We start from the raw sequence: 17563 nt of genomic DNA, 5'->3' as shown, positions 1-17563 counted from the left end.
GTTTTCCTTGCTCCCCACACTTGATGTAAAAGCTTGTATTTCCTTTCACTATCCAATTCCAGGTTTCATTGATTTGAAACAGCCTTCATTCCAAAGGAAAGTTATAATTAATAAGTTTTGGTTGTTGAGTTTTGTTCTAACTGCAGAAATGAATAAGATTGTACCAATGGTAGAGGTATACATTTTCCGTTTAATCACATTAGCTTGCATGTTAGTGGCAAGGAGTAGCAAATTATCAGTGTTTTAATTTGTATTTAAAATATTACAAAGAATATCTAATTTTATGTAATTATATGGCATATGCAAAGAAGAAATCAAAGTGACGTAGTGCATAGAGTTGAATGATGGTCAGGTTGGTTAGGAAAAGAATCAGTGATATAACTATGAGCAACTCAGATGACAAACATCCACAGAAAATCAGCCCTTACTCTTTGCCTGATCCTCAGAATTGATGGTGTTTGGCACTACTCAGGCAGATGGTGAAGGTATTACAGAAACACATTGCACATTAGTAAGTTTACTTTATTTCTCACAGAGGATATTACTGGTCCACTTCCCTCCTTTTTTTTTTTAAACAGGAATCTCTATCTTAGACCATTTTGATTTCTAAAATGGCAATGTTTCTTACATGACTATTTCATTATTGTGCTGCTGCCACCTGGTGGCCACGGTAGTGATGTCATACTTCAGTTTAATTTCTTTTTTTATTGCAAAGATACTATTAAGTCAAAAGATAGGCTGATCTATTTTAAGATATAGAATACTGTAAAATATATAAAGGTTGCACATTGATTGTGACTCGATTGATGGCCACACTGTTTAGGTTGAATCCAGGACTATAATTTGTAGTTTATCATAGTCAAGTTACTTAATTCTCTAAGCCTCAGTTTTCTCAAAGTAATAGTATCTGTCTTTTATGAGTATTGTGAAGATTGATTTAGACAATGTGTACTAGGCAGCTGTTGAACATTCAGTAACTTAACTTCTGTTGTAAGTATATTATTAAATAATAGTCATAGAAAATATATTAATGTATATTACTAAATATATTAATGTTTAAGAATAACATGACCTAAATAAGTATCAGTTTACTAACGATAATTTTGAATAACTGTGATAGCACTGTCAATAAGAATAGCACTTTCCTACATGTTAGTAAGTATCCATGTATGGTTGTCAGGAGCATGCTATTTACAGTGGACATTTAATTGGCTATTAGAACCCATGAAAAAGCTGGAAGAAACCTTAGAGAATATTGTTCATGCCCCTCATTTTGCAGATGTTAAAACAAGTCCAAGAATATAAAGCTAGTTAGTTGCAGAGTAGGACTGTATCCTGGGTCTCCATCTAGTGTGGTGTGGACCATGTACTGCCTCCCAGTTCTCCTAGAGTGGACCAAAACATGGAATCTTGGTTGCATTGTAGTTTGACTGAATTGTGATTTGAAAGTGGAGTAAAACATGGGAACCTTTTTCTTTAGGTTTTTATTTTTGCAATTTTGGTGTAATATGTAGGATAAACCAACTAGAAAAAAAATCCTCCCTGTCACGTTTGTGCACAAAAAATATAATATTCAGTTTGTTAGTATCTTTAAAAATAGTTGCAAATAGGGTGCAGTGTTTCTATTTTCCAGTCTTCTCATTCTCCTCTGTGTCTCTGGAACACCCTGGGCATGCCTCTCACTATATTTATCACACTGGGAAAGCCTTTTTGGCTCATTTTTTTCTGTCCCATACTAGACTATTAATACCTTCAAAAGGGCCCTATCTTTCATCACTATATATCTAGTTGTTAGTACAACACTGAATTACGTGTTGAGTAAAATAATCTACTTCTTACAGCAGTATAATTTTTAGATGAGGATTAGCCCAGGGGCAGAACCTCTACACCACAGTCTTTGGTTATTGTCTAAGGGTTTAAGGAAAAAGCATTTTGGAATGAAAAGTGGTTTGACATTGAACATTTTGAAGATTTATTATAAAAGGCGAGAAGCATACAGCACATATTAATCAACCTTTCTGAGTTTAAGGGTCGTCTTTCCTTTCTCACTGTCACCTTTCTTCGTGGTGTATCTTACCCTTTATTTTATTTTATTTATTTATTTGAGATGGAGTCTCTCTCTGCCGCCCAGGCTGTAGTGCAATGGTGTGATCTCAGATCACTGCAACCTCTGCCTCCCGGCATCAAGCGATTTTCCTGCCTCAGCCTCCCAATAGCTGGAACTACAGGTGCATGCCACCATGCCCAGCTAATTTTTTTTTTTTTTTTTTTGGTAGAGGTGGAGTTTTACCATGTTGGCCAGGCTGGTCTCAAACTCCTGACCTCAAGTGATCCGCCTGCCTCGGCCTCCCAAGTTCTAGGATTACAGGCGTGAGCCACCGCACCCAACTGTATCTTGCTGTTTATATGGCAGTCTTCTATCTCCCTTTCCCTCTTTCTCTGCTAGACCCTTCATGTAGTTCCCCAGCTATGACCAGTTTGCATGGGGGAGAGGGTAGGTAAAAGAGGGAGGGGAGTTAAGTTCAGCCAAAAGAATCTGCCGCGTGCCGTGTTGAAATGCTACATTGAGCTCTGCAGCTGCAGAGATGAATAAAATTGGGTTTCTGCCCTGGAGGGATGAATAGTCTAGTAAGGAAAAATAGTATGTAAAAAACTCACTTCCAGTGTGGTGTAACTCCTATGAAAGAACCTATTAAGCACTGGGAGCAAATGAAGTGCAGAAGTGGGAGGGCCCTGTGGCTGCCTTTTGGTGGAGAGAGGATGTTGCATGCAGGAAGCTCTATGAGCCTGTCTTCAGGGGTGAGTAGGCTTTCCCATGATAGACCAAAGAGTTTAATCTCAGTGCACTTCACATTTTTTATACTATCTCTTTAATTTTTAAAAAGCTATACTTTCCCTCTGACATATGTGAACCCAATTTCTTTCTCATTTTGTTAAGGGAGTTTGTGTACTATCTCTCTGCTAGAGAGATCCCACCTCCACCCCTGCCCATCCGACATTAGTAATTAGGCAAAGAACAATGAAATATTTGATAGTTACACGGAGAGAGTGTCAACCGCAATTCAGATATTTTTAAGTTATTCTGTTTTAGTCTGAAATAGTTTGTTCCTAGTATTCCTGAAGTGATGTTCTTTGACTGCTTCTACAGTCTTCTTAAGAAGTGCTGCATTTTTTCATTCTTATGTATGCTTTCATTCACATTCTTAAGCTGTAAGTTAGAATGTTAGAACTGAAGAAATGAATTGTCTCATGACTGATATTTTTTTCTTTTCAGTTGCCAAAAGAAAGGGGATTTGGTGATGGAGGCTTTGTTAGAAGGAATACAAAATCGAGGGCATGGTGGGTAAGTTCGCTTTTTTAAAAATTTTTTTTGGTTAATGCATAATAATTATACATATTTATAGGATTCACATGATACCTTGATACATACATATAATGTGTAATGATCAAATAAGGGTATTTAGTATACCCATCAGCTTAAGCATTTTATCATTTTTTGTGTTGGGAACATTTCAATTCTTCTAGCTACTTTGAAATATATAGTAAATTGTTAAAGTTTAAGGAACCTTACTGTGCTAGTCACCCTACTGTGCTAGTTACTTAACTAGTCACATACTAATTACTTATTAGTCACCTTACTGTGCTATTTAACACTAGAGCTTACTCTTCTACCTAACTGTATGGTTTGTACCCATTAACCAAACATTCTTCACCCCCAACCCCTTCCCAGCCTCTGGTAACCGTCGTTCTACTCTCTACCTCCATGAGGTAAACTTTTTTAGACCCCACATAATGAATGAGAACGTGAGATATTTGTCTTTCTGTGCCTATTATTTCACTTAATGACCTCCAGTTTTATCCATGTTGCTGCAGATAACAGGGCTTCATTCTTTTTTATGGCTGAATAGTATTCCATGATGGATATATTTCTGACATTTTCTTTATCCATTAATCTGCTGTTGGACACTTAAGTCAATTCCATATCTTGGTTATTGTGAATAATGCTGCAATAAACATGGGGGTACAAGTATCCCTTTCACATACTGATTTCCTTTCCTTTGGATACGTTACCCGATAGTGTGCCTTCTGGATCATATGTGTTGTGAGTGGTGCAAAGTCAGACATAACCAGGTCCATACATGTTTGTGTCTTTTCTACAAGAGCAAACTTTTATTGATGCTATTTCAGTCATAAAAGCCACAAGCTACATGGAGTTCCCAAGGAGGCATTTCCCCCTAGTACTACCAGTTCACCCAATAGTCAGAGCCATGGGCATACAGGCTCAAGCCTTTCCACAAGTCAGTCAATATTGCAAACCATACATAATAGTGTATTAAATTAATATATGTAAATGTTACAGCGTAAACATTCCACATCAAACAAAGTAACATTTAACAAGAGAAAAGGATAGAAAAAAAGGGGGGGGGGTGGCTAAAGAACTAGTCCAAAGAGAGCAACTGGACAAAGAGAATATTCTGGCCTGATCTGGATGGTTGTCAACATCTTGCAAGGAAGAGCCTTTGGCGACAGATGCCAGGTGCTGATCACAAGTGACAGCAAGACAGGCTGTTATCAAGACAGCTGTTTTGAGCTGGTAAAGTCTTGCTCTTTTTGTGGCCACAGAGTCTTCTGGTGAGAACTGATAGTGAAATATTGTGCCTGTTTATGTCATTATCTGATTGGGTGCAGCCTTTACTGATTAGGTGAACATCGGGTCCCTGTGGGCATGATGACTTTTGAAATGTGAGATGCAGTCTCTTTCTAAAATGGAGTTACTTATGTTAAGGGTGCGATATACAATATGGTAGTTCTATTTTTAGTTTTTAGAAAACTCCATTTAGTTTTCCATAATGGCCATACTAATTTTACATTCTTACCAACAGCATATGAGAGTTCCCTTTTGTCCACATCCTCTCCAGCATTTGTTATAGTTTGTCTTTTTGATAATCATTCTAACTGGGGTGAGATGATATCATTGTGGTTTTCACTTGTATTTCCCTGGTGATTTAGTGGTGTCGACCATTTTTTCATACACCTTTTGGCCATTTGTATGTCTTCTTTTGAGAAATGTCTATTCAAATCCTTTGCCCACATTTTAATAGGGTTTTTTGTTTTTTTGCTGTTGAGTTGTTTTTCTTGTATATTCTGGATGTTTAGTCCCTTGTTGAATGAATAGTTTGCAAATATTTTCTCCCATTCTACAAGTTGTCTTTGACTCTATTGTTTCCTTTGCTGTGCAAAAACTTTTTAGTTTAATTAGGTCCCAATTGTCAGTTTTTGTTTTTGTTGCCTGTGCTTTTGAAGTCTTAGCCATAAAATCTTTGCCTTGACCAGTGTCCTGAAGCATTTCCTCTATATTTTCTTTCTGTTTTTTTAGAGACAGGCGTCTCATTCTGTTGTGCAGGCTGGAGTACAGCAGCACAGTCGTAGCTCACTGTAGCCTCAGACTCCTGGGTTCAAGTGATCCGCCTGCTTCAGTGTCCCAAGTATCTGGGACCATAGACATGTCATCTGGCTAATTTAAAAAGTTTTTTTTTTTTTTTTAAGAGATGAGATCTCGTTGTATTGCTCAAGCTGTTCTTGAACTCCTGGCCTCAAGCAATCCTCCTGCCTCAGCCTCCTGAGTAGTTGGGATCACAGGCATCAGCCACTGTACCTAATCCCTATGTTTTCTTCTAGTAGTTTTATAGTTTTGGGTCTTACATTTAAATCTTTAGTCCATTTTGAGTTGATTTTTTTTTAATATGGTGAGAGATGGGGTCTAGTTTCATTTTTCTGCCTGTGAATATCAGTTTTTTCCAGCACCATTTATTGAATAGGGCATCCTTTTCCCATTGTATGTTATTGGTACCTTTGTTGAAAATCAGTTGGCTGTAAATACGTGGATTTATTTCTGGGTTGTCTATTCTGTTCCATTGGTGTATGTGTCTGCTTTTATACCAATACCATGCTATTTTGGTTATTATAGCTTGGTAGTATATTTTGAAGTCAGGTAGTGTGATACCTCCAGTTTTGTTCCTTTTGATTAAGATTCCTTTGGCTATTCAGGGCCTTTTATGGTTCGGTGTGAATTTTACGATTTTTTTTCTATTTCTGTGAAGCATGTCATAGGTATTTTGATAGAGATTGCATTGAATCTGTAGATAGATTTAGATATAATCATTTGAATATATTAATTCTTCTGACCCATGGGCATGAATGTCTTTTCATTTGTTTGTATCTTCAATTTCTTTCATTAGTGTTTCATAGTTTTCTTTGTAGAGGTCTTTTATGTCATTGGTTAAATTTAATCCTAGGTATTATTTTTTTTTTTTCTGGTAGCTATTGTAAATGGGATTTCTTTTTTGATTTCTCTTTCAGCTAGTTCATTATTGATGTATAGAAACATTACTGATTTTTGTATGTGGATTTTGTATTCTGCAACTTTCCTGAATTTCTTTATCAGTTCTAAGACTTTTTTGGTGGAGTCTTTAGGTTTTTCTGTATGTCAGATTATGTTGTACACAAAGAGCAACAATTTGACTTCCTCCTTTCCAATTTGGATGCCTGTATTTCTTTTTCTTGCCTGATTGCTCTGACTAGGACTTTCAGTTGTGTGTTGAATGGAAGTGGTGGAAGTGGGCATCCTTGTTGTGTTCAGGTTCTTAGAGGAAGGGCTTTCAGCTTTTCCCCATCCAGTATAATGATACCTGGGGGGTTGTCTTATATGGCCTTTATTATGTTGAGGTATGTTCCTTCTATGCTTGAGAGTTTTTATCATGGAGAGGTTGAATTTTATCAAGTGCTTTTCCTGTATCTGTTGAGATGATCATATGGTTTTTGTCTTTCATTCTGTTGATGTGATTTGTTTCACTTTTATTGATTTGTATATGTTGCATACCTGGGATAAATCCCACTTGATCATGCTGTATTATCTTTTTGTTCTATTGTTGGATTTGGTTGGCTAGTATTTTGTTGAGGATTTTTGCATCTGTGTTCATCAGGGATATTGGCCTGTAGTTGTCTTCTTTTGTTGTGTCCTTGTCTGCTTTTGTCATCAGAGTAAAGGCGGCCTTGTAGAATGAGTTAGGAAAATTTTTCTCATCTTCAATTTTTTGGAATACTTTGAGAAGAATTGATGTTCTTTATGAAGTTGGTAGAATTCAGCAGTAATGCCATCAGGTCCTGGGCTTTTCTCTCTTGGGAGACTTTTTATTCCTGGTTCAGTCATGTTACTCATTATTGGTCTTTTGAGCTTTTCTAATTCTTCCTAGTTCGATCTTGGTAGGTTATGTGTGTCCAGGAATTTATTTCCTCTAGGTGTTCCTATTTGTTAGCATATAGTTGTTTGTAATAATCTCTAATGACCCTTTGTATTTCTGTGGTATCAGTTGTAGTATTGCCTTTTCTTTTTCTGATTTTATTTATTTGGGTCTTCTCTTTTTTCTTGGTTAGTCTAGCTAATGGTTTATCTATTTTGTCTTTTTAAAGAACCAACTTTTTGTTTCATTGATTCTTTGTATTGTTTTTTAGTCTCTATTTTGTTTATTTCTGATCTCTTTGTTATTTTTTTCCTTCTACTAATTGGGTTTTGTTTGTTCTTGCTTTGCTACTCGAAGTGCATCAGTTAGGTTGTTTATTTGAAGTCTTTGTACTGTTTTTATTTTTTAGATTCAGGGGTACATGTGCTGGTTTGTTACATGGGTGTATTGTGTGATGCTGAAGCTTGGGCTTGTATGTATCCTATCACCCAAATAATGAACGTAGTACACAATAGATAGTTTTTCAGCCTTTACCCACCCTCTGCCCTTGTCTTCTTTTGGAGTCTCCAGTGTGTGTTGTTCCCATCTTCATCTTTTTTTTTTTTTTTTTTTGAGATGGAGTCTCGCTCTCTTGCCCAGGCTGGAGTGCAGTAGCGTGCTCTTGGCTCACTGCAGCCTCTGTCCCCTGGGTTCAAGTGAGTCTCCTGTCTCAGCCTTGCAAGTAGCTGGGATTACAGGCACACACCACCATGCCCAGCTAATTTTTTTTGTATTTTTGGTAGAGATGGGATTTCGCCATGTTGGCCAGGCTGGTCTCGAACTCCTGATCTCAAGTGATCCCTGCCCACCCCCCCCCCCCCCGCCTCAGCCTCCCAAATTGCTGAGATTACAGGTGTGAGCCACCATCCTGGCTTATTATTCCCATCTTTATGTCTGTGTGTACTCACTTGTAAATGAAAACATGCAGTATTTGGTTCTCTGCTTCTGTGTTAATTTGCTTAGGATAATAGCCTGCAGCTGCATCCACATTGCTGCAAAGAACATTCTGTTTTTCTTTTATGGCTGTGTAGTATTCCGTGGTGTATATGTACCACATTTTCTTTATCCAATCCACCATCAATGGGTACATAGGTTGGTTCCATGTCTGCTATTGTGATTGGTGTTGCGATGAACATGTGAGCACATGTGTCTTTTTGGTAGAATTATTTATTTTCCTTTGAGTATATACTTAGTAATGGGATCGCTAAATCGATTGGTAGTTCTCATTGTATTTTTAGTTATTTGAGAAATCTCCAAACTACTTTCCACAGGGGTTGAACCAATTTACATTCCCACCAACAGTGTTGCCTTTTCTCCACCGCCTCACCAACATCTGTTATTTTTTGACTTTTTAATAATAGCCATTCTGACTGGTATGAGGTGGTATCTCATTTTGGTTTTGATTTGCATTTCTCTGATGATTAGTGATGTTGAACATTTTTCAAGTTCCTTGTAGTTTATGGATATTAGCCCTTTGTTGGATGCATAGTTTGCAATTATGTTCTCTCATTCTGTAAGTTGTCAGTTCACTCTGTCGGTAGTTTTTTTCTTTTCTGTGCAGAAGCTCTTTAATTAGGTCCCAATTGTCCATTTTTGTTTTTGTTGCATTTGCTTTTGAGGACATAATTTTTTGAGTCATAAATTATTTGCCTAGGCCAGTGTCCAGAAGAGTATTTCCTAGATTTTTCTCCTAGGATTCTTACAGTTTGAGATCTTACATTTAAATCTAATCCATCTTGAATTAATTTTTGCATATGGTGAGGAAGTGTAGGGGTTGAGTTTCATTCTTCATACAATTAGCCAGTTTTCCCAGCACCATTTATTGAACAGAGTATCCTTTCTCCATTGTTTATTTTTGTCAGCTTTGTTGAAGATCAGTTCGTTGTAGGTGTGTAGCTTTATTTCTGGTTCTCTGTTTTGTTCCATTGGTCTATGTGTCCATTTTTGTACTAGTATCATGCTGTTTTGGTTACTGTAGCATTGTAGTGTAAAGTAAGGTAATATGATGCCTCTAGCTTTGTTCTTCTTGCATAGGGTTGCTTTGGCTATTTGGGCTCTTTTTTGGTTCCATATGAATTTTAAAGTAGTTTTTTTCTAATTCTGTGAAGAATGACAATAATTTGATAGGAATTGCATTGAATCTGTAGGTTGCTTTCGGCAGGATGGCCATTTTAACTGTATAAATTCTTCCAATCCATGAGCATGGAATGTTTTTCCATTTGTTTATGTCATCTGTGATTTCTTTCAGCAGTGTTTTGTAATTCTTTTTGTAGAGGTCTTTCACCTCTATAGTTAGATGTATTCTTTGATTTTTTTTTTTTTATGTGTGGCTATTGTAAATGGGATTGTGTTCTTGATTCAGTACCCAGCTTGGACATTATTGATGTATAGAAATGCTACTAATTTTTGTACATTGATTTTGCATTCTGAAACTTTACCGAAGCTTGTTTATCAGGTCTAGGAACATTTTGGTAGAATCTTTAGGGTTTTCTAGGTGAAGAATCATATCATCAGCAAAGATAGATAATTTGACTTTTTCTTTTCCTATTTGAATACGTTTTATTTCTTTCTCTTGCTTGGTTGCTCTGGCTATGACATCACGTACTAGGTTGAGTAGGAGTGGCAAGAGAGGACATCCTTGTCATGTTCCAGGTGTCAGAGGGAATGCTTTTAACTTTTGCCTATTCAGTATGATATTGGCTGTGGGTTTGTCATAGATGGCTCTTACTATTTTGAGGTTGGTTCCTTCGATGCCTAGTTTGTTGAGGGCTTTTAACATGAAGGGATATTAGATTTTATTGAATGCTTTTTCTGCGTCTATTGAGATGATCATATGGTTTTTGTTTTTAATTCTGTTTATGTGACGAATCACATTTATTGATTTTTGCCTATGTTGAACCATCCTTGCATCCCAGGAATAAAGCCCACTTGATTGTGATGGATTATCTTTTTGATGTGCTGCTGGATTCAGTTTGTATTTTGTTGAGGATTTTTGCATCTATATTCATTAGGGATATTGGTCTGTAGTTTTCTTTTTTGTTTGTTTTATCTTTGCCAGATTTTGGTATCAGGGTGATGTTGGTTTCATAGAATGAGTTAGAGAGGGATCCCTCCTCCTCAATGTTTTGGAATAGTTTCAGTAGCAGTGGTACTACCTCTTATTTATTAAATGTCTGGTAGAATTTGGCTGTGAATCCATCTGGTCTGGGGCTTCTTTGGTTGGTAGGCTTTTTATTACTGATTTAATTTTGTAACTCATTAATCTGTTGAGGATTTCTCTTTCTTCCTGGTTCAATTCTGGGAGGTTGTGTGTTTCCAGGAATTTTTCCATTTCCTCTAGATTTTCTAGCCTGTGTGCATACAGATGTTCATAGTAGTCTGTGAGGATCTTTTGTACTTCTGTGGGATTGGTTGTAATGTCACCTTTATCATTTCTGATTGTACTTATTTGGATCTTCCTTTTTTTTGCTAATTTAGCTAACAGTCTATCAATCTTGTTATTAACTGTTTATTTCATTTGTTTTGGTCTCAATTTTGTTCATTTCTGCTCTGATTTTGTTTTTTTCTGCTGGCTTTGGGTTTAGTTCTTATTTTTCTAGTTCCTTTAGGTGTGACATTACATTGTTTTAGGTTGTTAACTTGAGATCTTAATGTAAGTGTTTAGAGCTGTAAACTTTCCTCTTAACACAGCAAAGAATTTTTTGATATCTGCCTTTGTTTTCCCAAAAGCCATTCAAGAGCAAGTTGTTTAGTTTCCATGTATTTTTGTGGTTTTGAGAATTCCTCCTGGTATTCTTATTTTTATTCCTCTGTGGTCTGAGAAGATGCTTGGTGTGATTTCAATCTTTTTTTCTTTTTTTTTTGTCTTTGTACTGTTTTGATGTAGACATCTATTTGCTATAAACACCCCTCTTAGCACTGCCTTTGCTGTATCCCATGGGTTTTGGTATGTTGTATTTTCATTTTCATTTGTTTCAAGACATTTTTGCATTTGTTTTTTAATTTCTTCACTGACCCGGTGGTCATTCATGAGCATGTTGCTTAATTTCCATGTATTTGTACAGTTTCCAAAGTTTCTCTTAATCTTGATTTTTAGCTTTTTTCCATTGTGGTCTAAGATACTTGATATGATTTTGATTTTAAAAAATTTGTTGAAACTTGTTTTGTGGCCTAACATATGGTCTCTCCTGGAGAATGTTCTGTGTGCCAAAGAATGTGTATTCTGCAGCTGTTAGATGAAATGTTCTATAAATGTCTTTAGGTCTATTTGGTCTATAGTGTAGAACAAACTGGATGTTTCTTTTTTTTTTTTTTTTTTTTGAGACGGAGTCTCGCTCTGTCGCCCAGGCTGGAGTGCAGTGGCGCAATCTCGGCTCACTGCAAGCTCCGCCTCCCGGGTTCACGCCATTCTCCTGCCTCAGCCTCTCCGAATAGCTGGGACTACAGGTGCCCGCCACCACGCCCAGCTAATTTTTTTTTGTATTTTTAGTAGAGATGGGGTTTCACTGTGGTCTCGATCTCCTGACCTCGTGTTCCGCCCACCTTGGCCTCCCAAAGTGCTGGGATTACAAGTGTGAGCCACCGTGCCCAGCCCTGGATGTTTCTTTGTTGATTTTCTGTCTAAATCACTTGTCCAGTGCTCAAAGTGGGGTACCAAAGTCCCCAATTATTATTGTATTGGAGTCTGTCCCCCAGTTATTATTGTATTGGAGTCTGTCTCTCACTCTTTAGCTCTAATAATATTTGCTTCATATGTCTCTGTGCTCTGGTGTTGGATGTATGTATATTTACAGCTGTAATATTTTGTTTCTGAATTGATCCCTTTTCATTATATAATGACCTTCTTTGTCAGTTTTTATGTTTATATGACTTAAAGTCTATTTTGTCTGATACGGGAATAACTACTCCTGCATGCTTTTGGTTTCCATTTGTGTAGGATATTTTTTCCCATCTCTTTATTTTCAGTTTATGTGCGTCTTTACGGATGAAGTGAGTTTCTTTTAGGTAGCACATAGTTAGGTCTTGCTTTTTGTAGATATTCAGCCATTCTATATCTTTTGACTGGGGAATTTAAACCATTTACATTCAGGGTTGTTATAGATAGGTGAGGACTTAACTCCTGTCATTTTGTTAATTGCTTTCTGGTGGTCTTATATATCCTTTGTTCCTTTCTTCTTCCTTTATTGTTTACCTGTGTAATTTGGTCTCTCTCTTTTTTTTTTAGTGATAATGTTTGATGCCTTTCTCTTTCTCATTTGTGTTTCTGCTCCACCAGTGAGTCTTATACTTTTTGTGTGTTTTCACGATAGTAGATATCATCCTTTTGCCTCATGATGTAGGAGTCCCATATGCATTTTTTGTAGGGCTGGTCTAGTGATGATGAATTATCTCAGTTTTTGCTTGTCTGGGAAAAACTTTATTTCTCCTTCATTTTTGAAGGATGGCTCTGTTGGATATAGTATTCTTAGCTGCCAGTTTTGTTTTCTTTTCTTTTAACACTTTGAATATATCACCCCATTCTCTCCTGGTCTGTAAGGTTTCTGCTGAGAAATCTGCTGTTAGTCTGATGGCAATATCCTTATATGTGAGGAACTTAGAATATTTGACATTTTTCTCTTGCTGTTTTAGAGTTCTTTGTCTTTGACTTTTGACAGTTTGACTATAATGTGCCTTAGAGAAGACCTTTTTAGGTTGAATCTATTTGGGGATGTTTGAGCTTCCTTTATTTGGATATCTATATCTTTGCAAGAATTGGGAAATTTTCAGCTATTATTTTGTTAAGTTGGTTTTCTCTGCCTATGCCCATCTTTTCTCTTTCTGGAATTGCAAGAATTTGGATATTTGGTCACTTTATGGTCTCTCATATGCCATGTAGGCTTTCTTTTATCTTTTTTATCCTTTTTTTTTTGTTGTTTTTGTTGTTGTCTGATGGGGTTATTTCAAAAGCTCCATCTTCAAGTTCAGAAATTCTTCTACTTGTTCTACTCTGTTGTTGAAACTCAGTTGCATTTTTAAATTTCATTTATTGAATTCTTCAGTTTCAGGATTTCTGTTGATAATAATTCTGATTTCTTTTTAATGATATCCATCTCTGTTGAATTTCTCTTTCAGAACATAAATTGTTTTCCTGATTTGTTTTTATTATCTGTGTTTTCTTGTATCTCATTGAGTTTATTTAATAACATTATTTTGAATTCTTTTATAGGCATTTTATACATTTCCTTTTCTTTGGGATCTGTTACCGGAGAATAATTGTGTTCCTTTGAGGTGTCATTTTTCTTTCCTTTTTCATTTTTCTTGTGTCTTTATGTTGATTTCTGTGTATGTAGTATAGTAGTCACTTCTTCCAATTATGTGGATTGGCTTTCATAGGGAAAATTTTTTTCCTATAGGTGTTATCTATAGTGTTGGTTGGGTAGGGTGCTTTTGATTTGATTCTCAGTGGGTGCAAGAGTGTAGTTTCTATGATTTTTCCAGCCATAATCAGTATCAGTGGTTTCTGTGAGTTCTTCAGTGACTTGGACTGTGATTGTCAGTGGAGGATATAGCAAGGCTCTGCTGGGTTAGGGACACCAGGCAGACTGGTCATCACATACCAGACAGTGATGGCAGTGGCAGGCAGGATGGGCTTGTCCTCAGGCTCCCAGATGGCATGCACAGGCATTGATAGTAGCAGGCAGGGCAGATCAATCCCCAGGCCCCTGGTTGACATGCACAGGCACCAGTGGTGGCAGTAGTGGGTGAGGCAGGCCTCTCCAAGGTCCCTGGATGATGTGCATAAGTGCTGGCAATGTTCAAGGTGGGTTGATTCCAAGTCACCTAGTGGTGGCAGGAGGGACCAGGCTGATCACCAGTGCCTCAGACAATGTGTCTGGTAGTAGTGGTGGGCACAGCAGGCCTGTCCTCAGGTCCCTAAGTGGTGTGTGTGGACTCCCAGCGGTAAGTTTTCTTTTGACCTTAAGCTTCTCACTGCAGTTTAAAAAGCTTATCTGAGTTATGCCTCTGACCATATTGTGCTTTGGGTACAGAAGCAAAAGTGTTGAGCAAAAGCTAAGTTGATCCATGTCATGGTCACAGCATTTTGGGGGGACTTTTTTTTGGTTGTTTGCCTCATCACAGCAGTGTGAAGCTAGATGTTTGCCTACATCCTATCTTGAGTTTTCTACTCTTAAGAAGCAAAAGTACAAAGGTTCTGGCACACTACGAACAGGTGCTTTTTGAAAGTATTTAAGCCTTACTGATATCTGTCTGTGGCCATTTCTGGAAACCTCTTTGAATCTAATATATCTGTGTCCACTTCTGTTTCTCAGCAATATCTGGCATCTCCTGAAATGCCAGGACATCAGTAAGTTTACAGTAGTAAGGTAGACTACAGTAAGTTTCTGACAGAAAGGTGGGCAGAAATAGTTGAAATAAATCTGGCTGAAGGATGAATTTCTTGAAGCAGCTCTTACAATTGTATTATCACTTTCCTGCATGATAGTCTGCTTTCTTCCAAGGCTTTTTCCTTTAGCTAGATGAAAATGTGATGTATAGGCTTGTCTGGATCCTTCCTGAAAGCTTCCCTAATATATTACAGAGGTGCTTGTTGGCTGTGGCAGCCTGGCTCCACAAACCAGACTTAAAACATCAATCTTGTGCTTAACCAAACAACTTGGGCTTTAGCTTGGCTATGAGAGGAAGATAAGATATTCTGTGGAATAAGTAATCATCTTAATATGAGCATTAAAAGTAAAAGCTCAGGCCGGGCATGGTGGCTCACACCTGTAATCCCAGCACTTTGGGAGGCTGAGGCTGGGCAGATCACCTGAGGTCAGGAGTTCAAAACCAGCCTGGCCTACATGGCGAAACCCCATCTCTACTAAAAATAAAAATTAGCCGGGCATGGTGGCGCATGCCTGTAATCCCAGCAACTCAGGAGGCTGAAGCAGGAGAATTGTTTGAACCCAAGAGGTGGAGGTTGCAGTGAGCCATGATCGTGCCACTGCACTCCAGCCTGGGCAACAAGAATGAAACTCCATCTCAAAAAAAAAAAAAAAAAAAAAAGGAAAAGCTCAGCAATCCTATTCTTTGCTTCTGATAATTTATTAATTGACATTAATGTCATTTAATTATTTACTTCAGGTAGATTTACATCTGCTATATTTTTACATGAAAAAGATGAAAAGTCACTTGAACATATCTTCTGTTTTTTTAATGATCTGTTCTTTATAGGGGATTTTTGACATCTTGTGAAGCAGAACTACAGGAGCTCATGAAACAGATTGACATAATGGTGGCTCATAAAAAATCTGAATGGGAAGGACGGACACATGCTCTAGAAACTTGCTTGAAAATCCGTGAACAGGAACTTAAGACCCTTAGGAGTCAGTTGGATGTGACACATAAAGAGGTAAAGCAATTTATTTGTTCTTCTTTTTGATATTTTTATCTTGTCTTTTATATTAAATGTGTTTCTTAAATATTTGTTGAAGAAAGAATTTGTATACCAAGTTAGTTTCTTTATCTTTTTTTTATTATAATTCTGCTGTTTTATTTTAGAAGAAAAATTCATTGTGAAAATGTATAAGAATATTACCATTTATTTCAAGGATAATTTTACCTTGGTTACATATAATATATACATAACTTCTTTAAGAAAATGTAAAAGGGTACCACACATTGTTTGTTTAACCTTCATCATATTACATGTTCATATTAACATTCACTGAGTTTCATGGAAATTGCTTTTGGCTTCACTGTATGGCTGGTATTACAAAACAAGTTCCAGATTAAAGAATTTGCCTCTTTTGGTTAGATTTAAAACAAAATTAAGAGAATCTTTAAAAAAAAAAAACAAACCATGTTTACCATGTTGAAAATTAGGGGAGAAGAAAGAAAAGAAGAAAATAAAAATTACTTGCAGTCCCACTACTCATTGATATTGGTAATTTGGGGGAAAAGTTTAATAATATTTGCTGGTTGCCTTCTCATAAATTTAGCTGGTAAATTAGGAGGAAGTACACAGAATATTGGAAGGGAAGTAGAAAGCATTTATGTGTGAGAGTTGCCTGTTAATTTTTGGTATGGATGTCAATCTCAGAAGGATTGGAAGAGTTAGAGTTATAGGGGAGCACTGGTCCCATTTCTCACTCTGAAGACCTTTCCTACCAGTAGGGTCACCATTCATTAAGCTGTCATCAGCTTATTCAGGCACACTTCTGCGGGTGGTACACACTGAGATTGTGATTTTTTGGAGAAAACTTATTAAGAATAGTTTAGAAATGTTTCTCGTAAAAAGGAAAGAGTTTGACTTGTTAAAAATGTTATTATGCCTACCCAGAAAATTTCTCTTTGGTTGGCCATTTGCAACTTGGGTCAAAGTAGTACATGGTAACACTGGCTGTATCAAAGTTTTCTGTTAATGCTGTTTGCTAAATTGCGATTAATTTAAAATTTGAGTAAGCCTTTGAGAATATATTTTAAAATTACACACCATGCAAAAATACAGAAGGTGATGCAAAAGTACAGTGAATGGTAATCTTGTTTGATTTTTAAAAAATCATAATTTAGGCAGGGTTAATGTTCCTTTTATGGTAGGCTACTTAGCTAGCACTTTGTTTCTCCTAGGGCAAAACAAAATTCTGTTTAGCAAGTTGAAATGAAAGTGGTTTTCTGGTTGATAAATAGATTGTTTATTTTGTTAGAAACTCATTAAAGAATTATGTATGATTATGATAATATTTAGTCACTGCGATGCTAAATTTGAACTTACTCCTGTGGCTTAGTTTTGATGTCACAGGCATTATTGCTGTTACTTAATGCCCTTGACATCAAAATTTCTCTCAAAGAGAAATTAAGAGAGATTTAAGGGATTAAATGGATAGATTCCATGGTAAGGATATGAAGATTTTAAGTTTGGCCTGGGGACATACAAGAGGTTTAGAATTGCAGCTCTCTGGTCAATTTGCTACTTCATTGATTGGGCTGCTGAAAGTTGATTAAGTTTCTAGAAGTAGATTTCTGAAGATAATCTAGTAATGGGAATCTATTCCGTAGAATTCGTGTGTGAGATTGTGTTGTATTACAACACTTCTTTCTTGCTTTTTTTTTTTTTAAGGAACAAATGTGTTTATTATTGTGCTGAAAAATTATGACCACCAACAACCAATGAAGGGCAGGAAGGAACAACACTATGAGATCATGAAAATATTTTGCTTCTTGTATAAGTCTGTTCTCACATTGTGATAAAGAAATCTGAGGCTGGGTAATTTATAAAGGAAAGAGGTTTAATTGGCTCACAG

At 36.8% G+C, this 17563-nt stretch overlaps 1 protein-coding gene across 49 annotated transcripts in view; it reads left to right on the top strand.

Moving 5' to 3' along the window:
* Window positions 1–17563, top strand: part of CEP63 (centrosomal protein 63) — a 105071-nt gene that overhangs the window by 5623 nt on the left and 81885 nt on the right. For 32 of the 49 annotated variants that reach the window (XM_055295365.2, XM_063611369.1, XM_063611368.1 and 29 more), the window contains 2 exons: window positions 3275–3343; window positions 15495–15672. In XM_055295365.2, the coding sequence (XP_055151340.1) occupies window positions 3300–3343; window positions 15495–15672 (222 nt within the window). In that variant the 5' untranslated portion in view covers window positions 3275–3299. The remainder of the gene's footprint in view (window positions 1–3274; window positions 3344–15494; window positions 15673–17563) is intronic. The other 17 variants (XM_063611350.1, XM_063611349.1, XM_063611365.1 and 14 more) reach the window with 1 other exon arrangement.

Source organism: Symphalangus syndactylus, chromosome 10, assembly GCF_028878055.3.
Source record: "Symphalangus syndactylus isolate Jambi chromosome 10, NHGRI_mSymSyn1-v2.1_pri, whole genome shotgun sequence".
Taxonomy (NCBI): domain Eukaryota; kingdom Metazoa; phylum Chordata; class Mammalia; order Primates; family Hylobatidae; genus Symphalangus; species Symphalangus syndactylus.
The sequence above is the reverse complement of the archived record's forward strand: the minus strand, read 5'-3'. Positions and strand labels throughout refer to the sequence as shown.